Below are 22,513 nucleotides of genomic sequence, written 5' to 3'. Positions count from 1 at the left end.
CTGGAGCTAAAGTGGTTCACAGCAACCGCTGCACTCGATGTGTGTGGGTGATACTCTTGCAGACATTAGATACTAATACATGTGATCATAAAGTGGCTGTATCATAAATCAGGCCATGAGGATATTTAGCTGAAGAATTTATAAAACCCTGATTAAATTGTCTGTTGAAGAGAGTCGGTCTGAGAAGAGACGGTGTGTTTCCATTTTCTGCCGCGTCCGTGAAAGCTCTGAAAGATATGTGATCGACAGATCTGCTTGAAAATGAAAGCAGGAACACATGAATAGGTTAAGAGATTAATCCTCTTAATAGAGAGAAAGCGCGAGTAGGGCATTTCTCATAGCTGACAGGTGTTGGTGACTGGATCACAGAGGAAGCAATTTGAAGCTAAGTAAATGTACAGTGGACATTTGTGATGTTTTATTTTTTTTTCAACAGTCCCTGCTTGAATAGCATGCATTAAATAGTTCAAGGGAGAGCTTACTCGAGTATTTATCATGGTTCATGGAGTAATAGAAACCCATTTCTCTGTGTCCTATTATCATTATATCCAGTTAGTGATCAGTGACAAGCCTCATAACCAGAAAGCACATGTCAATGTAAACACACATGATTGAAACATGCTAACCTACATGGCGTCAGTGACAGCAGCAAACATAACACCTTACAGTACGTAGCAGTAGATGCATTACATTAAAAAAAACAAAAACAAAAAAACATCCGTATTTAAAGAAAGTTATCAATGAAGTTATAAAGCCAAAAGTCTTGTATTAAACTATATTTCTGATAATCCAGAGTGGGTTATGGTCCATAAATCAGCTGTACCAGTGACGTTTGAGGTTCAGAAGAAGATGAGAGTACACAAATCTGAAAAACTGGAGGCTCGTATGGCTTTATCAGAATAGAAAAATAGAGAAATAATGTAAAAAAAAAAAATGAGGAAAAGGAAAGAGGGGAGGGATGGCTCAGGCAAACCACAGTATCCATATCTCAAAATCCAGAACAGAAAGCGACATCTTAATTTGTATGCACCAAAGTTTGTTTGTAATTTGAGGGCATCTCTGGCAGGCAACAGTGATTACAGTTTCTGCACCACACGAGCTGCAGCCACAGGCTTGCCTTATAAAATCTGCCACATATCAGTGGGGAACAACAAGTGCAAGGTTGTCACCCGAGGGACACTTCCATTACGTGACAAAAGTGAGAAGATAATTTGATTTACTGTTTAGTTAGGCAACCCCTGTCAGACCTGCAGCCATACACAGCAGTGGGGCTGCATGAAGATTGACTACAAATGAGTTTGCTGACCTGCCGGGGTGGCACATTCCCGAAAACAATTTATGCTATCATTTAGCGTGAGATATCAGTAGGTAAAATGTGTTCCATGGCTGATTTTTGACTAATGGATCAGGTGTGTACAGATAGCAGCCTCCAGGGTTAACATCACCTTCAATCCCGGAGGGCAAAGCCATCTGACACACCGACAACACTAACACAGGTTCAGAGAGGAAGATGCTTGTTGTAATGGGGAATCAGATGAAGTTATTTTGAGTTTGACATCAAATATACTGTATCTCATATCTTATCAAGTCTGCCTACCCATAGTACTGTACCGACAGGAACGTTATCAACTGCAGCAGTGTGTGTGTGTGTGTGTGAGTGAGTGTGAGTGTGAGAGAGAGAGACAGACGGACAGACAGACAGACAGACAGACAGACAGACAGACAGACAGACAGACAGACAGAGAGAGAGAGTTTGCACGCACATGTGTAAGAGGCTCTATATATAGGCATATGTGTGAGTGGGTTTGTGTGATTTTGTGCCTTTGAGTTCAGTGAACAACCGTTAATTGATACGATCAAATGCTTTTGTTATTCATAAGAAGCCTCAGTATCAGATAAAGCCGAACAAAAGTCTAATCTTTCAACAAGATGAGCAAAAAGAAGACAATGCTCACAAAGAAATTATATTCTAAAAAAAATAACAAGATAGGAAATTGCTTTATTGCCTTTGGTCTTAAAATAAAAAAAATAAAAACATGGGGAGATGACTGTTAGTGTAACACAGCAACACATTTACATCCCAGAATAATTATTTTAATACCACCTTTCTGTTGCAAAACCTGCTTCCTGTATTTTCTACCTGAATTAATACACAATGGTTTGAGATAGACATACATTGGTTATAAAAGACACTAGTGAGGTTGTATTTATGTAATTATGGAATAACGAATGTAGAGGAAAGCAAAATACATTATGGATGTACTGGAATGACTTTGGCTGGGTCTCAAACTGCATACTTTAATACTACATACTCAGTGTGAGGTCACATTTGAATTATAAGAAATCATAATAAGCAATTTTGTGTAGGCGAGAATAGCCTGGATGTATACTAGATCTGACGGAATGTCTAAGTTTGATACCAGAGCATAATGGTCATATTAATCTGTTCCATTATAACTGTCCATTATAAGAGCTCGCCAGCCAGCCAAGTAGCAGCTAAAATTAAAGTTATGAGCTGAAAAACATTTAAATGTTGCCATTCAATATTAAAGTCACTAGGTTGCTGTATATGTAATGAAGGTTTGCCTATTTTTGTTGAATTATATTTACAGACCGATCGTCGCCCTAGCTTAATGCTAGCTCTTCAAACAGAGCTCAGACAGGAAGTGCATTGCGTGAACGGTATTTTAGTGCGTGCTAATATGAATGGTCAGGAGCATGCAGTCAGCAGTATATATTTTGAGTATGTATGTTCGGGACATAGCCTATGTGTCCAGACAAATCCCCCCCCTTTAAAGTACTTGTCAGTTGTAACCTTGACTCTTTTTAAAGAGTGCTGCTGTTCTAATGAGTTTTACAGAGCTGGGAAGCATCTTCCATTCTAACATCACTTTTGTATCCTTCTAAAAGTCGAATTGTCCCAACTGCATAATGTCAAACCTATAAAGCAAATCTTGAAGACAGGCTATTTTCTAAACAAGCTAAATGGCAACTTGGAATGAAAGGTTGCATTGAACATCACAAACATTTCCAAGGCGAGGAAAGCTTGCTGGAAGGGGGAAATGATAAGCAGTTGACATTTTTTACCTTCTTGTAGATGTGTTGTCCTATCTTCCTGCTGTTTTGGGGTAGCAGGTTCAGCCTAAAGGTTTAACAATAGAATGTCATGTCAAGTGGGTTTAAAGTCCGCTTTTGTTTTCTGTAGCATTGGGAAAGACAGTTAAACAGACTTTTGTAGCACTCGAGGAGCACAGGGCCATTATAAGAGTGACTAAAAGTGACTAACATGAAAACAGGCAGTGAAGATAATGCAGGGCTGCGATTTGATGACGCACAGATCTGCAAGGAACACTTTTAGCAAAATATTTTTGGAGGGATCCAGTTGTGCTTCCTGTTTTTGTTTATGTACTTTGTTACCTACGGTAAATGTGTCTTGTTTCAGTCGGGGATGTTCCAGGAGCTATTGTGAGAAGACAATCAGACTGAACCCCCGGCCGAATCCTAAAATGAACCCTAGACAAACAGCATTAGGGTACTCTTGCAATAAATATTATTACTGTATTTCCTTGCTCAAGGTACCTCAAATACCGAATTGATTGTTCCTACATTTCCCATAATGCAATAAACAGCATACGTTGTTCTCTCACCATGACTTGTAACATCCATTATCTTTCAAACTCTATGCCTCCAGTTTAAACCACAGTTGTCATTCTAACTGAACTTAATGATGAAGATTTATTATTAACTCTTTAAATCCAGGACTTACACTGGAAACAGTGGGACTACGTTAACTTTGTGAGTTATTGCAGCACAATTCAAGAATAAGAACAAGCTTTAAATAAACACTCTCTAATTTAGCTAGGGATTATGCTTCTAACACAGGTAATATCCCCTAACTGTGAAAAACAGGGTCAAAATAAACAGGTTCTTCATAACAGCCTGCCAATTACCATACAGAGATGGAACGGCGTATATCTAACACATTAATTAACCTTATTCCTGATTAAATGTCAGGAGCTCTTCTTCTGTGTAAGCAGAGCAGGCATCTGTCATGATTGAACAAAGCAGACTTTCTTGTACATTTATACTCTTGAAGCCTAAGCAGTTGAAACTGTTAAATGTATATCAATATGGACGGCATATCACCCACTCCTCCTGTCAAACTAATCCGAAGCCAAAATACCACTGTTACAAGTTGTGGAGGTTATGTCATTTAAAGCAAATGAATGCACAGAAAAGATTTACCTATTTGAGTAAGGAAAATTCAAATCACACACCTCATGCCTACTAACCAAAATATTTACCCTATCAATAGATCATGATAGATCCCTTTGGTTTATACAGTCGGCAGCAGACTTATCAAAACAAAAAGAGTAAGACGAATGTAAACTTGTTCATGAATCAGTATGATACAGTGAGTAACTATGATGACAGAAACCATGTTTGATAAAATAAATACTTATATACAATATTTTTAATTTCAAAAAATGACCCATATCCAATCTGTTTACATTGAGATGACAGCGCTTATGATATAAGCTATTCAGGAGCCATTATGCCATCCACCTTTTAATACAGAGCATGGTGGTAGCCATGACACTAGTGACACTAGTAGTAGACACTATTAAACCATTTTCATGGGTTGATTAACTGCGGCTCTTGACTAGCAAACCCACATTTCACATCTGCAATGGTTCGAGCTGCCCCTTTAACAGAATGAATGCTACACGTGCCAAGTGTCTTTGCGTGTGACGTGCAAGAAACAAAAGAAAACCCACACCATTCAGCAATATTTATAAAAATATATTTCACAAAGTAGGAAACAATACAGGGTATCTTAGATTACAGTACGGGGAGTAAATAATTGAACATACACATTTATAAGCATTAAAGCACAGTAGAAAATATGATCTGCATGTTCGGACTATGCCATATATATTGTTTAGTCTACCAAGAACTGCCATAATACGGTATCAGTAAAAACTGAGTATGCACGCAGCTGTAGTGCCATTGAAATCATCATTATGTGCAAGAGCTAACGTGCAGAGACAAAACCTACCACCTCATTGGAAGCTAATGACGTTAGCAGTAACTCTATGTACAGTAAAAGTCTTTTTTATTGATATCATACAGTGTAAGCGGACTATGCACATGGCCTGTATTTGTGTTTTAATTTGGATGTAACCTTTGATTCCTAAATGAGATTTAATGTTTGGTATACTCAGTTAACAATTTGACTATTGTGCTCAGAGACTAGTTGTCAGTACCTCAAAATATACTGAGATTTATTTTACACCGATTAGCAAGTGTCAGAAATGTCCCGTTCCTGCAGTCCTAATTCATTTTAGACCATCTGTTTTGCAACAGTAACTTAGAGCTCTTGTTTGCCTGCTTACATTTAGTCTATGTCATCCACTGCGATAAATTCTTGATATGGTTTGGCTGTTATGAAACAGTGATCAGTGATTGAAAAAACAGCATAATGTGAAATAATCTAAACACACTCACTTCAAATTGTCAGCACAAAAAGAATGATCAAGGAACCGAAATACAAAAACTCATAGAACAATAATGAAGAATCAACACTCTTGTCAAAAATCAGTAGATTACAAGTGTATTTAATGTTGCTTCTGTAAAAAGAAGGCCTCAGAGTTTCTACATTTCTCTTTTTTGTCTTCACTTCAGTCTTTTATAGGCTAGTAACACTCGCGACCCACACCTGTAGCGTGTAAATACAAAGAGTTGTATAAAGCAAGCCTTTCCAGGCTTCAGAGAGTTTATAAATGTGGCCACCAGAAAGATATCAAATGATAACAAATTCACTTAAAGCCAACACTGGTTTGTCTTTTTTTCCTTTTTTCTAATCGTACATACATTCATCATTGTAATGTAGACTGTATATTGCTTTTTCATTGTCAATCTGCTTTAAGTCGCCGCACAGCTTGGTGGCTTTCAGATTTGTGAAACAACAATTCCTCTGCAGCTTTTGAGGTCCAGCTTGCTGTCCATGGAGTACGATGTCCGCTCAAGCTTCTGAGAATCTCAAAGTTTTCATGTTTCCTTTCATCTGGCCCCCACCAGCAGTCCCACGGTTTTTCTGCTACTGGCAGTCACAGCAAATGACTAACACCCAAAATACTGCTAGACACTCCACAACGTAATCTAAGTTACACTCCACAAGAATCATAGATCTCCTAAGAAAGACATTGTTTGGCTCAACAATTACAATGCGCTTGAAGTAGTGGATGACAACTGCTATACCTCACTCTAAGAAGAATACAAAAAGGTGGCCTTCTTGTTATTAACTGTTTTATCTTTTAAACACCAGTTTCTAAAAGCCAGCAAACCCCCTAGCGTTTAATACACAAGTATGTGGACAGAAAAAAAGAAAATCAGAGGAGTCTTTTTTTCAAAATATCAAACGTCAGGTCTCGCGGTCGCTCTCACCCACAGAGTAGAGCTCCCCAAGTCTTCTGAAGCGCGGGCCCCACTCTCTGAGATAGTCATAGTTCTGGTCCGAGTCTGACGACGCCGTCTCCAGTGAGCTGAGGGATCCTGCAATGGATCCCCGGCCCTCATATCCATAGATCTGAATGGAGTCGTAAGGCGGTGCAGTGGGATCATTGTCTGCCTCGTGGAGTCGTACGTTGATGAATTCGTCCACGTCCACGCCATTCGGGCCTGAGTGCTGCCCTGCCCGGGGCATAAACTGCAGGTCAGGTTTGATGTCCTTGCGCGGCAGGTAGCCATTGATGCCATCAGGGTTTTGCAGCGTTGCTATGTCGAAAGCCTCGGTGTCCTCCTCACCCCCTCCTTCGTCATCGTAGCGGATAATATTCTCCCTCACATCTTCGTCATCCTTTATGATAAGGGGCTCATTCTTGTGTCTCCTCAGGGTCACAAATAGTACTACTATTACTGTCAGAAAGAAAAATTGAAAGAAACCAAGAGAGAAAGAAGAAGTCGAGGTCAAGTTTTGGATAGTGGGTTTCTTTCTGTATGAGCAGATCATGTGGATCAAGTGGCAAACATGCAGCAATGGCCTAAATAAATACAGTTTTAGGAATGGATCACACCTTTCAGATTTTGTTTTTAGTTTACTCTGAACTAGTAAACCGGTGCTCTGACCATAGGGCACTTTTTGGAGATCAATGAATGCGCAACGTATTAAATGTTGTTTTATTTTTTTTTTCCCCTTTTGCATATGGGGGCTTGGAGTTGTGTGTTTTGATTTTGCTTCATTAATGGTTTAGCTTAGAATGAATTTCAGCTCTTTCTAGTCTGCTTTTTTTTTTCAACAAGAGAAGAATGGACTTTTGCATGGATGAACTGTCATGTTTCTCCTGATTTTTATTTTATTTTTTTGGGTTGTCGCATTTCATAGCTATTGCAAATTTTTTGTCGACATCCATCAACACACAACACAATGGTAACAATAAAAAGGAACACCTCACCTAGCAGCAGTATAATGCAGGCAAGGATGGCGATGAGAGCTCCCATGCTGAGACCAATGGGTAAGACATATGCCTCCACGTTGCACGATTGGACAATCCCTTCCTTGCTGCATCCGCACACTCGTATAGTCAAGGTGTTGGTGCTGCTCATCGGTGGATTCCCATTATCTGCCACGATGATTGGCAGGAAGTAAACCTCCTGTTTCTGTCGTCGGAAGGTATCATGCTTTGCCAGAACGCTGATTGAATTGTCTGTCGGAGAGAGTGGTAAAACCAGAGATGAATATTTGGAAGATGTGTGAAAATCCCATTATTATTATTCATGCTGGTAACAGACTGGAGTTCTATTATTAAATCGTGTGAAGATGAGTGCAGCATGAGGGTAAACTCATTTCACATCAATTGTCACAAGGCCTTCTAGCCCTATCAAATTCTAATGTTGTTGATAGATTTCAGACATTTATTTTTCTCTCAATAGTCCGATTTTGGAATTCTGATGGAAGGCAAGCTTGAGTTCGATGCCCTCTTTGAAAGCTGAAGAAATGAAGGGACCATGGCAGGCGACACTGACTAGAAGATGGCACATGTCGACCCAGAAAGGTGCCAGCTGCTCTTTGATGACACTTCTGTGAAGCTGCCTGCTCATTAGCTGGCTCTCCTTACCCTGCTCACATAATCAAACACTCACAGTCCCATATGAAACTGCTCCTGCTGATGTTATGGAAAGTGTACAAGAATTTCTGATCGTCTAACCTTTGCCTTTCTGCTTCCTGGAGCACTAAAGAGAAAAGGAAACTGGAACTGGTGATGAACGCTGCAGGGCCATGCAAAAACATTTGCGTTGACAGAGCAAACTAAATCAAAAGATGGAAGGCTTCATGATAGAATTATTTGCTTTGCACAATCTGTAATTGATGTGAACGTATGCTCAGATTTATTTTCTTAAAAGAGCTGCTGCAAAGTGGAACGCTGTGCTTTGTGAGCACCAACATGTCCGTCTTCATTTGGATCACTCAGGGCCACAGAGAGAATGTGTAAGTATACAGTGCTGAAGTAAACCGTCAGGGCGTGTCCTATAAACAGGTCATTTCCATTTTCTTGGCAACTATTGATGGTAAAAATAGAATTATACATATCCTGCCCATCAGCACATCCTCAGAAAAAAGACTGTAGATTGAAAGAGAACGACAGCTGTGTTGATAACCTGCAAGTAGACTGAACCATTGCTACAAAAAGTGTTTTTTTCTATATTGAAATATAAATATATACTGTATCTATGTGCAGGGTTCCAAACAACAGCAATGCCAGCAGAAGTGATATAAACAGTGTGACACTTTCGGCTTTTCTGAATACTCTTAAAATGATGATGCACACTCTCATAAAGGCTTACAGGCAGGAATGGAGTGCTTTAGAGTAGAAACACAATACCAAAGGATTGAAGGAAGCAATGAAGGAAATGTCGACAGGTCCCATTTCCTGTAAGTGCTCTCACTTTTCTGGACCGTTGATAGCAAAAAACTCCCCCGACACTAACAATATTAAGTGGTTATTTTGTACGGCTGTTTTTAGTTTGTGCAGCCTTACTGTGCGAATATAACGATTATTGTAACTCTTGCATCATTAGTTCATGCTTCCTTTTATTAAACATTCAAACGGCTGTCCATGCATTTTAGAGCAACACAGGCAAACCTGCACAGGTCATTGAGCTAACAAACTACAAATTATAATGTTGGTTTGTATCAAAGGTAAAATGACAACAAAAGATTAACGGCTAAACTGAAGGGCTTTGAATTTTGCTCACTGTGCTAGCTAACTAGCATTAAAAAAAACAAAAACAGTTCTCCATGATTGCTAGGGAAGGGGGTATACGCTAAAATCAGTTAGTCATTTCATTAAACAGTGACACAGAGCCTGCGAGGTATGGTATAAACAGCGCAAGTTTCACATGCAGCACAAACATGCACATGAAGGACTGTTCCACACCAGCAGAATTATGCCTCTGCGACATTTTCTTTGATGCTTAGGCGATACAAAAGTGCCTTACTTTTTGACGGAACAATAAAGTCTGTGGCCACTATTGTGGGATTAAGCTGAAGTCTACATGGAGTAACAATAGAATCAGTAAAGACTACTCAACTGACTCCGATGCAAGTAAAAGCATTCATAAATGTGCTTGCTGGGGCGCTGGTAGCCTCGTGGTTAGTTATGTACGGAGGCTAGTTGTTCAAGCTGGCAGCGCAGGTTCAGATCTGACCTGTGGCTCTTTTTCCACGTTTATTTAAGTTAAATTTATTTGTTCACTTGAGGCAAGGCCTGAGTGCCACAAAGGACACAGCACGTACCTTCTGTGCAATTTACAATATGAACATTCATTCAAAAGATGGAGGGGAGAAAAGAGAGGCCCTGTTTAATGCTGAGGTTTTCTTATGAGCCAAATGTTCTTTTTGTTATATTCAGGTTTATCTGCTATAACTCGAAAATAATGTATCTGCCTCATTTATCTCTTCCACTAATACCTATCTTGCAGTTCCTGTCCAAACTCTCTGTGACATAAACCAGGAGAACACCCAAACACCTGACTTAAATACTACTGCCTCCACAACGTTTGAACCTGTTATCATTAATGCAAACATTCTTAGTAGTTAACATGCAATTTTACTCTTTAATTGGGATCTTAGTAAATCAGGCCCATGTGTAATAGAATTGCATGGAGTCTGTAGAGTTTAGTTTTGGCATTTTGGCAAAGTGTATATTGTCAATTACTGAGAAAGGGAGGCTCTGCTCTGCTGTAACATCACCTCTGAACACTGAGTTGTCAGACTGCTTGATGGCTTGCATACAGTTGGTCAATGCCTTGGCCATTTTCCACAGCATGGACAACCCCTAACCTCTTCACTGTTTAATCCCTACAATTAGACCCATCATCGCAAACAAAAGCTGCGCACACAGGCTCGCAGGAGCCTGACGCTCTTCACTGAAGTGTCTCCCACAGCTGCCGATTCAGATAGAAATAGCTGCTGAAGTGCTGGGGGATACGCTGCGATGGGCTTTGTTTCTCTGCTCGTAATGTTCAGCACCACACAAGTGGTTGGTTTTATATGTAGTCTAAAAAGCAGAACCACAACACATGTTTACTTTCAGAGGAGGGAGGAGCAGAGAGCTGTCCTTTTAGTGGTTAAACATTTGTAGTGAGGGTTTTATCTGTTACAGAAGCTTAAGAAACCTCTTCTTAAAGAAAAGGGATCTTAAGTTAGAATTCACTTTGAAGTTGATCCAAAACTAAGACTTATACATTAAAGCCTGTCAAACACACAGAATGTAAATTCCACTGCCAGGGGGCTCCCATTAAAAACCTTAACCAAACATGATGTTGAGGCTGGCAGGGAATTATTGGAGTGATTTTCTCTGTTCCTACCTCCGTCCCCGATGCAAACATACTCCAAGTTGACCGTAGTCAAGAGGAACGGGTGAAACGGACATGACAAAGGTGTATCCATGTATAATTGATTTGATGTTTTTAACACAGCAGCACATACAGCACCAGTGTGGCAACTTTCAGTTGCAGTTGCCGCTTCCTTATGCTGTGGTCTTTGACATATTATCTGGTGTTTCCATGGCAACGATAAACATGTTGCATCAAGTGGCTGCATCATGGCCGCCACTACAGACACGGGGAGTTAAAACTATAACATTTCGGATTTCTCTGTCTTTTAACTGTTGGAAATATTAGAGGTCATGTAAGAATTCAACAAAAAATCTTTAAATTACACCTTTAAATTACTTGTCGATTTTCAATTCCGATTTTCTTATCTTTGCGTATTGCTTGTCGCATCAGAAGGACATACTGCATATCTACACCATCAAGGCTATTTGGGCATTTCCCGTGACTGTCCTAGCATCTCATATTCCTAGTTGTGGGCGGCAGTAGCTCAGTCTGTAGGGACTTGGGTTTGGAACCGGAGGGTCGCCGGTTCAAGTCCCGGCACGGACCAAGTCCGGAAACTGGTCTGGTAACTGGAGAGGTGCCAGTCCATTTCCTGAGCACTGCCGAGGTGCCCCTGAGCAAGGCACCGAACCCCAAAACTGCTCTGGAGCGCTCGCTGTGGGCAGCCCCCTCACTCTGAGACCTCTCCATTAATGCATGTCACTAGAACCCTGTTTGTGCATGAGTGTGTATCTCGGCCTATGTGTGTTAGACAGAGTGTAAAAAACCGAATTTCCCCTCGTGGGATTAATAAAGTGTAAATTATTATTATTATTATTAGTTGCAATGCACCTGTTTCAGAATAATTGAAAAAAATATTTTCTCAAAAGATAGTAAGGCCTTTTGATGACCTGATTTTTATGAACTCTTTCCTCCTTCAAAGAGAGGTTGCAGTACGTTCGCCCACAGCCTCTGCCAAGCAACAGAAGGCTAGTACCATATGAGGATTTTCTGCCCCAAGCTGAAGACATTACACAATGTCATCATGAACACAGCCTGTTCAGAGGCAGCTATGCAGGAGAGGCAGGAGACTGGGAATGAAAATAAAGATGGAGAAAAACAGCAAATAAACCAATCAGAGTATTTAGCAAATAAATGTCGCACCATCTGCCACGCGGCAACAGCTCCTGAGAAGTCACCCTACATTGAGCTGCAACACTACTAGGAGAAGCCATTTGGATCCCAATCATTTAGCTTCCCTCAAAATGCACTGGGGAGTAAAAAAGAAGCTGGTGTCCAGACAATTTCACATCTGCTAATTGTGAGCTACACTGATCCACCAGATTTTATCTCCAGTTTGAATAACATGCCGCCGGTTAGAGATTAGCCCGGAAAGCCATTGGAGAAATTTACAGAAACTTCAATCACCCAGCCACCGAACAGGTACTCCCTCCTCTGCGAGTCCTTTATCTTTCTCACCTTGGTTGTTTTTGATGGTGAAATTGGGATTGTTGAGCATCTCAGGGACAAGGCGATAGTCAAAGTAGTGGCCCTGGATAGGGTCGTCTTTGTCCACCGCGCTGACTGTCTGAATCACCTGTGTTGGAAACAGAGAGACATGATGCTGTAAAGGGGAGGGCTCAGAGCCATTTAGAGAAGACTGCCTATTCATAAATCTGTTTTTTTTTGTTCTTATTCTGGATGGATCACACCTGATGAAATATATGCCCTATTCATTCCTGGGTTTTGAGATTATTATCAATGAGGTCCTGTCTCGTCTGGCACACTTTCCGGCTCCTGGCTCTATCTGTTAATCTGTCACCACGGGTCTTATCGTGCTGTACGTCTTTATGATTGATTGGAAATTAGAATTCAGGCCCTGCAGGACAGTTTCCCTTTTCCCCCCTTTTCTCCTTTCAATAGAGCCTCTCATTGTGCGCACGCGGGCCTCCTGAATAGGGTCGATTGATGAGAAGGAGAATGCTAAGTACTTGTCCAGGATTTTTGGCTGCGGGAAGCAGTGTGCCATCTGGAGGAGGACATGAAAGACAGTCTTGAATTATGATCCATTCTGATCAATCCTGACTGCTCTCATTTCCCATTTGCTCGGCGCACACTGTGTCAAGGGAGGGCCGTTGCGGGGAAAAGAGACTGCACTCCCACCTCTGTAGTTTCACAGTGAAATAAATAGGCTATAATTCATTGTGGCCAATCATTACAGGGGAGTGCAGAGAGAGGGAGAAAGAGAGAGAGAGAGAGAGATGGATCACTGCTTTGATGAATGAGACACTTCTTTTTCTTACCTGTCCAGGTTTTCCATTTTCACACAAAAAGGCCTCGTATTCGGTGGCGAATTCAGGGGCATTGTCATTAATGTCCATTACTCTGATCGCCACGATCGCCCTCGATATCTGACTGTGGTTTCCTGATAGAAAAAACAAAAGAACGAAAGAGCGAAAGAAGTATAGGATAGATAGATAGATAGATAGATAGATAGATAGATAGATAGATAGATAGATAGATAGATAGATAGATAGATAGATAGATAGATAGATAGATAGATAGATAGATAGATAGAGAAATAGATAGAGAGAAATAGAAATGGGAGAGACAAGCAGATAAATAAGGATCAGTAAGAGCTAAAATTAAAAACATGGAAAACAAATACAGGGTTACGCATGAAATCCCAGGTAATTTCTTTGACCTAGTTTTAATTTCCTTTATTTTCCGTCTTTATTCCTCCCTTCATTTCCTGAGCTGATGGAAGGACAGATGAGAAACCACATCAATCCACATTTCAGCTGTTATCAGCCATGCAAAGCAGGATTCTAGGCAACACAAATGAGAAATAACATCCCCATTCAAAGTGCTTTTGAAAATCCCCATGTACACTGTAATGTTTTATACATGAAGGTTTTACCATGCATATTAATGAGTCATTGGACACTGAAGTCTAAAAAGACAATAAAGGCTGTTTAATTAGATTAGATTTGATTGGAATTATTCATCGCTGATAATTGACAGCCCCTCTCAAGGGTCCCATAAGCATGTTGTTTTTTTTCTTAATCCTTCATGAAAATGTCAACTCTTAAAATAAAAATGTGTAAATGTGGCCAGCAGACGGCTGTGTCACTTTGGCCAGCGGCACATGCTTGGTTTAATGTTTGTATTATGATTCATTGATTCTTTGATATTTTGGGGCCATCCAGTTTTTCCCCACAATTAACTAAGGCAAGCCAAGTTTCTAATATAACGCCCCTTAAAAACATAAATACATAAAAACAAAGCTTAAGGAAAGAATGCAACATAAATTAAAAAAAGAGCAAAAGAAAGATTGTACATCACTCAAGAACAGAAAATAATGTAACAGAACTAACTAACAGTGAATGTGAACGTTTGAGAAGCTGAAGGAGTTTTTAAAATGTTTTAATCTTGACAGTTTTGATGTTTTAAAGGTGACTTTTGAAACCGTGTTTAAACGGACATTACTTCACTTTAAATGAGCAGTGGCTGTAATGGCATTTTTAATTGGCATTACTTTGGCTCAGCTCAGATTTTCAAAAAGTAGTATCTTGAATTTTGTTCTTCAAATGTCAAATAGGCCTATGAGCTTTTTCTTTTGTTGTTTTAACTTAGACTCCCTTTAGGCGGTGCTTAATTTGTCTGTTGTGGGCTACATTAGAAACAGGAGGATTTATATGCTGCTCCCTCTGACATGGTAGGTGAGAAAAACATACAACAATTTACATTTTTATCTGATCTTATATCGATGAAAACACAAGTGAGAAGATTTGATTCCATTTCTGCCTCTAGATTACTTCTAGTACAGTATTGTGTACTGGCCCTTTAACTGGTATAAACCAAAATTAAACAAATTCCTTAGACAGAGGACATTGTACCTAAGAAACCTGAAGACCACAGACAACCATTCGAGTTGAAATAGAGGTAAGCAGTGAAGGGAGTGGAAATTGACAGAGTGCTAGACAGTGATAGATGGATTAGGGCAGAGGGATACATAGCCCCCTCCCTGCAAAAGTGACTTTCCCCCAGCAGCAGCAGACAGGGAATGGAATCTGATTAGTCAGATGTCAACTGGTGCGAAGCGGCAGAACGCGCCTCCGTTTGGGTGGCAAATGGCATCGGGATAAAACTGAGAACACATCTATTCCTCCTCACGCCAGAGAACACACCGGCTTCCCCTCCCCAGCCGTGAAGAATAGCAAAACTGCTATATTTATTTTGGCAAATTCCTATTAGGTGTTCTCTGAGATGCCACTATCTCAAGCCACAGTTACTTTGCCAAGAGGCATGAAACGTACTTTAAATGTACGGGTGCAAGAAAATGACAAGGCAACCGGCTTATCAAATGAGACACATTCAATTCCTCCAACGGGCTGCTTCGATGGCGGGATTTGTCTGTGCTGCGCGGCCAAAAACATTATGACAGCGCTTGTGCTTTCATTTGCTCTGACAATTAATGTGTGTTTCCTTTGATTAAGGAAAGAAAGGGAGAGATAGAGGATGAGACAGAGAGAGGGAAGGACAGAGAGATAGAGCGGAAGAGGACAGGGGAAAAAAGAAAAAAAAAACTTACAAGCTGTGTCAATTTCTATTCCAATAGCTTTAAGGGGTACATTAAGCTTTATCACAACGTACAGCCCCCCTGAAACAATCTGTATGCAAATAAAGCCTTACATATGGTTTGAGCTGTTTGTAGCTCTGCCGGCAAGATTTTCTTCGTAGTCAGTGAGTTTTGCGGTTCGCAGATGTTCTTTAATCTGTAATGGATGCTGGCGTTGGAGCAATCCACTCTGGAGCATGCCTTTAAAACAGTTTATTTGATACGTCTTAATGTTCTTGCACTTCCACAAATTGACTACTGAGCTATTTAATTCAATCAAAACTCAGCAAATCAACGTATTTAATGCCTCTGTGGTTTCAAATGTTAATTGTTTGTGGCATATTCCGGGAGCGATTAAAAGCGCTGGTTCTAATCTTCAATTGAGGATTGGGAGGAGCAGGTCAGTGATTCCTTTGACTGAACGAAACCCATGAAGTCGCTCTTTCCTACGTGTCCTCATACAGTTCTCACTTTGTCACCCCTGCATGCCAATGAATGTCTAATAGTACGAAATTGATTTAAAAATGAGGCATTACAATTCATGAGGAAGGATGTTCACAGCAAGGTGGGAAGCAGAGTCCGAAAAGGTCACTTACTGACTTCCGTGGCCGTTACTGTGATGTTGTGCCACATGTCTGCCTCCCGGTCCAAAGGTTTGGCCAGTGTGATCTTCCCGTCGTCCACGTTGATGTTGAACTGCCTCTCCAGGTCCGTGTGCCGGTCGATGAAGTACCTGCAGAGACAATCAGTCATCAGAAATCCGAGCTTAAACTCTCTGCGGCCTTTTTGGGTGTCGCGGCTAACAACACCTAATCCATCAGGAACCTGACTATTAATACACATTCAAAACAGCAAGGAATCAATTATCATCTGAGGAATAATTACAGCTTTCACATAAGCAGCCGGAGGCATTAAACCCTACTGATGTCCGAGAAGCACACCCCTCCCCCTGTTGTGGCAACCTGCAAAAAAGCATGTCAGGGTGAGAGATGGGGCTTTGTTAACCCTGTTTGGGATCTGTCAACACTCAATTGCCCCCAAAGGCTTTGCATTAATGAGTTAGGACCGCTTTGTGTCACACATGAGCTCTAACAGCACAGGGAGGGGGGGATAATGAGTGTAATGGAGATGAAGCATCCATGAGCCTGTTATGTGTGACCTTGTCTGATCTTAGGCAGAATGATTGTGTTTGCTTTTTTTTGTTTGTTTTAAAAAAATAAAAAAAATGAGCTGTTTTTAGGTTAATAAAGCAACACACTTCTAAATTAATCAAACTCCATTTCAAAGAATAATCAGCCTGTTATGATGTACAAGTCTATCGATCCATTACTTGTCTGAGCTTTTACAAAGCGGATACATCGAGATGTGATCCGTCATCACAAACAGTTATGTATCATCAGAATAACAGACGTGTTGACTTCTAATCAGGCATCAGACAGCAAACTGCATATAGTGAGGGATACAAAAAAAGGATTACATTGCTTTACCTTACCTACAATGCTTACCAAGCAGGACGTTATATATGCATATATATATATAACATAATGTTCCATAGACTAATCGGTAGCAAAGACAAGAATGCAAGTTTATATATATATATATATATATATATATATATATATATATATATACTATATACTATATAATGATCAGAAACCTTTAGATTTGGTACTATATGAATCATTCTTGGCAGGGCAGCCACATAGGAGATATTTTAGGTTCCATTCTTGTTGAATTGGAGCAATGTCTTAAAATAAAATCTCTTGAAAATGAAATAAATCTTCATTCTGAATAGTGTCCTTATCTTTTACAAACGTATTATCACATTTGTAGTTCCTGTAAAGTTGTAAAACTTTCCCTATCCATGATCTTTTCCTCTCTTTGACCTGCGACACACTGACTTTTGAAGACTTGTTCATTCCTTGAAGTACACTTGCAAGACATAAAAAGTCCAGCAGCAGGCATGAAATTGGAAAGCACATAAAAGAGAATTTTCTGACGCCACTCCAATCTGTGAAATCGCTCTCTCATGTTGCAACGCAAGCATCTCCAATTCTCGGGACAAGCCCACACAAAACAGACTAAAAAAAGAATCTGCCATTGTGGGTCATCTTTGGTTTTCATTTGCCATTATGTGTGACTGTCACAAACATCCTACTCACCCAAAACACAGGACAGCAGTGACTCACGTGAGCAAATCATGCCGTGTTCTGCACAAGTGTTTCCACAGGACAAACTGTTCCTGTTCCTGTCTCACTCGCACATCTCCTCACACACTCTCTTACTCACTTGACTGTCAGAAACTTTTTTTTTTCTCTTCTACTTCTCCTCCATCTGCTGGGTTCCAAGCTATTTCTAAACCAATCCCCCTATCCAATTCTTTGCAGACCCTTTCCCCGCTCAGGCATCCCTCGGCCACCAGGCGCCCTGCTCACCCTGTTTCACTCCCCTCTTCACCCTGAGTCTTGTACCATCAGGATGAGAAACCACTCATCCCTGTCAGTCCAGACCTGTTTGCAGGAACCCTACAGTGTCTATACGAGAGGTAGGGAATGCAGGGAGAAGGGTGGAAAGAGAATACAGAAGGAGCACAACAACAACAATTTATATGAAGGAGGATGCTGCTTATACAAGAATGGGAGGAAATGAAATAAATAAACCACTGGCCCAGATTCCAATTGTTGGGGAGATGTACCGAGCCGTGACATTTCCATTTTTGAGATGAAATGGTGTAAAATCCTCTAGACGCCGGGCTGGGAGAGGTCCATGAGGACCCACACAGCCCCCCTTCCCTCCCCTCTCCCCCCTCTCTCTAGCCCACCCCTCCCTCTCTCTTTCTGTGTTGCCCTGCAGACGCAGAGCACTTTCAAGACAGGCAGACAGCAGCGAGCCACCTGGGAGCAGCCTCTCTCCTGCAGACTGAGTGGATCCCAGTCAAACTCTGACAGGCTCACGTGGAAGCGAGGAGACAGACCCTGAAATGTTCTGCCACCTGTCACTCAAACTGACAATGTGATGTGAAAAGAATTAAAAGCAAATAAAAAATGATATCCGGCGTTATACGTGCGCGGGGTCCCTGAGTGTGATCAAGGGAATGCACGTGTGTCTCTCTGTGTTTTTTTATCATCTCGTTTCAGCTTCACTTTACTTCCACAGGCCTCTTAACGGCACTGACTGACCTCAGCCATCACGTGGAGGCTGTTTGTGCCAACATGCAAACATTTGGAAACAGGAAAGCAGTCTTTGAGCTGACGCAACAGACATCCATCAAAAAGACCTCATGTAAAAAAGAAAAAAAATCGCACATAATACGCTAATCAGAAGCATCAGCGTGACAGAAGCTGTTGTGTGTATGAAAAAGATAACGGGAAGCTGTAATCAGTGAGATCATTATTCTTTTTTTATCCATTCATTTGCGCTCCTTTGGTGCATTGATGTGCCGCTTCTGTGCTGCATTTCTCACAGCTCACCTGTCAATCAAACAGCAGGGCCGGGCCATGTTCTCTGTGAGCCTTCCTGTGGGTGGCCGTCTCTTTAGCCAAGATTGTGACCATATAGCTCATGCTAACTATCTGGTAACTTTCTGTCCGTTCACACAATGCAAATAGAACTTCTTTTTTTTTTTTTTTTTTCCCAGGCAGGAAGTGTACTATGCTGAAGGAAGTGCCAATGCTTTCATCAAATCAATGCAAAATTATATATTTACTGCTATGATGCAACAGCAAGACTTCTGCTGTAAAGAACTAGTCTTTTATTTCGTCTTTCAAACATTACTGGTATATGTTGAGCAAGTGTGTTTATGTCCTGATAAATGTGATCAAAGGAATGTATTCATGTTAGTTTTTGAAACCAATCCATCAATATTTTTTGTTTGGTTCCATGGGGGGCTGTGGCTCAGTTGGTCGAGTCAGTTATCTCTCACCGGAAGGCCGGGGGCCCAGCTCCAGCAGCAACATGTCCGATGTGTCCTTGGGCAAGGCACCTGACTATGGGCAAGGCACCTGACGCCAAATTGCTCCCGCTGCTTCGTCTGCGGCGTATGAATGTGTATGAATGGGATTAGTTAATTCTGGTGGCCACTTACATAGCAACCACATAGTGTGTGATGGGTAGGTGTGACCTGCGGTGGAAAAGTGCTTTGAGTAGTCATAAGATACATCGATACAAAGAGGGCGGGCGCTAAGGAATAAAGGTTGGGAACCACCAATAATGAAAACCAACAGAAAAACTGTGACCTCATGTTATATATAATATATTCTATGGAGTGTCTTTATTTTAAATACCATATTGTACCAAGACTTATCGTATTCAAGGGTCAGGAAGGCACAAACACACAGTATTTTTCTCGATTTAGCAAGGAAACTCTGAAGTCGCAGAAAATATGCCTCATGATGTCATCAGGGTAATTTGGTGGTGGGGCGACTTTTTGAAGTGGATCATCTATGTGTGGGGAACAGACAGAAAAAGTGCAGTGTGCCTCTCAAAACCAGAGGTTTATCAACTCTGAATGTTTCACACCAATGATTACACTACCTGCACAAGAACAGGACGAGATCAGCAAAGAGATAAGGCCTGACAGACTTTGTCCACAGGGGACTCCAAAAACATTGCATAACCACGTTGGGGAAGCACGAGAGGCACGGTTAGTGAACACACACTGGGAGCTTCACATTTACACACTGAGGCGCGCACACACACATACACACACACATTGCTGTTCCAGCCTGCCGTTACACATTGCTACTGTCTTCCCCACACTACCCTTTTGCTACTACCTCCGATGACAGATCAGAGGCATGGCGACTTTGCCCTAGCTTTCCGCCTCTATGTTACACATTATAGGAAAGATGTTACAGGGACGTAATTATTCTGCCTTGAAATGGCAGTGTATAACAACCAATAGATTCACTTTCAAATGATGATAAAACAACTGTGACCATCTGAGTGATTTTATTCATGTGATTTAAAGGTCCCATATTATACCCTTTTTGGAGTTATCTATTTTATACTACTATGCCTACTAATGTGAAGAAAAAAAAACAAGCAGGGTCCTCACGTGTGCCAAGTCTGATCTGATTTGTCGGCTGATTTGCTCACTTGTAATTGGTCAGTCCTTCGGCTTTGTTTTCGGATATTTCCAGCCTCTTTTACCATATTGGGAATGCTACAGTCAGTCGAGGAGTCCAGGAGCTTGTGCTTGCTACAACGAGCCAATGGGCTTAGATCAATGATGTCTTTGTCTTGTGATGTCACTCCACACATTTTCAATGAGGGGGGCTAAGGGCCTAGTGTTTCATGCGGCTATTGCGACTGCTAACAGTAGGAGGTAGGAGAAGCCGAATTCCGCAGACTTTTAGTTTTTGCAAATAGATGTGTCTAACCGTGAACAAGACACCTGGAAAACACACTAAAGAGCATATACAGACAGTATGTTGTGAAAAAAAAGTAATAATACAGTACAGGCCATGCAAACATATATGCACTAGTGCTGGGTAAGCATCATTTATAAATGAAAGGCCTAAAGGCTTCTGCGCATCAGTGTGTTTGTGTTTAAACATGGTTGCTGCTGGGTTTTATCACCTTCAGAGTGTGAATGTGTGTGAGTGTGTGTATCTGCGTGACTGAGTGCCTGTTATCAGTCAAAGGGAGAGGAGGTGAACAGATCGAGAACAAATGTGTAGTTTTTTTCTCCAACAGAGAACAAAATGCCTCTGTGACATTCCTGCTTGTTATTAGGTCAGTAATTCCACCGGGAGGATCACAGATGTAGAACTAATTTTTGCCGTCCTCTGAATGCTGACCAGTAGAGTTTTAAAGCTACATTTTATTCAGGTTGGATCCCAGGCCGCTTAACAAAGAAGGCGATTTTCCTGGAAAGTTCAGAGTACATCATGCATAACAAAAAAAAACATGTCCGGTGAAATTTGCTTTCCTGACATTTAATGTCCATTTATTTCGAAAGCGCCTCCTTTACATGACTCTTTCTATTACCATATGCAGCACGTCAGCTGTGCGAAAACAACAAGAGCAAACGTGCAGAAAGAAACCCGCTCGACAGATATCTATGTAGCTCGACAATTTCCTCTTAAAAAGAACTGAATAGCGGAAAAGAGAAGCTGTTAACCAAGCTTGTTTAAAAATGAGACCTGGTTTCAGCAATGCTTGTCAACATACTAATATTTTGGAATAAACTACAGTCACAGCTTCTCTGTGAAATGCAGCAGTGGGTGACATACAGCCATATAGTGACTGCCAGATGTCACATTGCGTTTTATTTGTGATCAGTCAGGTAGAAAACGACAGAGCACAGGCTCCAGAGAGAGAGGCACTATTTCATGGAGTGCACCTGAAATGATGTTGGTTGGGTGCATTAAGTACAGCTAAGGGGTTGTTTGTCTCCTGAGTGCAGAGGACATGGCAGCCCACCAGAGCACTCGCCCCCAAGTGGATTTTCGACTCTGACCGGTTTAGTCTGGTCCGGCTGGAGGGGGGGATTGAGGAGGAGAGCGATTCTAATCAAAGAGGTCGACTCGAGAGCTCATTCAGATGTTGGTCAGGAGAGGGACCACACTATTGCTGCTATTGCTGCTGCCACTCCAGCTATATAGTGCAGATCAAACCACAGCCGTGTTACAGGAAGCTTCTTGTCTTTGTACCTCTGGAAACAGAAAGATAAAGAATCAAAGACTGGGACGGAGGAGGAAAATTGTAGGCTGACAAGTATAATTTACAAGTAATTTGAGTGTAAAGATTATCAGACTGCCTGTGTTACAACTGACATGTTCAATTGTAGTTTCACAAGAATACTTTGTTCATCACCCATTCTATTGTACGGATATGGATTTTAAAACCAACTGCAGATCTAATTTATATCAGATTTCCAGATGAAAAAAAAATGCATCTAAAGCATACAAGAAGTCGCATGAGATTATTCAACTAGCAAATATTTGGACATTTGAATCATCATTGAATCCCTTAATTGCAGTTATTAACCTCTATAAACAGAGGCTACAG

At 41.0% G+C, this 22,513-nt stretch overlaps 1 protein-coding gene across 2 annotated transcripts in view; it reads right to left on the bottom strand.

The window, feature by feature from the left end:
- Window positions 1–4,787: 4,787 nt before the first annotated feature.
- The window catches only part of cdh8 (cadherin 8), a 117,871-nt gene continuing 100,145 nt past the window's right edge, over window positions 4,788–22,513 (bottom strand). Inside the window, exons 8-12 of one of the 2 annotated variants that reach the window (XM_079338899.1) lie at window positions 16,096–16,232; window positions 13,182–13,303; window positions 12,358–12,475; window positions 7,455–7,706; window positions 4,788–6,918 (exon numbers count right to left, since the gene is read on the bottom strand). In XM_079338899.1, coding sequence (XP_079195025.1) covers window positions 6,425–6,918; window positions 7,455–7,706; window positions 12,358–12,475; window positions 13,182–13,303; window positions 16,096–16,232 — 1,123 coding nt within the window. In that variant the 3' untranslated portion in view covers window positions 4,788–6,424. The remainder of the gene's footprint in view (window positions 6,919–7,454; window positions 7,707–12,357; window positions 12,476–13,181; window positions 13,304–16,095; window positions 16,233–22,513) is intronic. The other variant, XM_079338900.1, reaches the window with a different exon arrangement.

Source organism: Symphodus melops (genome assembly GCF_947650265.1).
Source record: "Symphodus melops genome assembly, chromosome: 3".
Lineage (NCBI taxonomy): Eukaryota > Metazoa > Chordata > Actinopteri > Labriformes > Labridae > Symphodus > Symphodus melops.
Note: the sequence above shows the minus strand (reverse complement) of the source record. Positions and strands in the feature narration are given on the sequence as shown.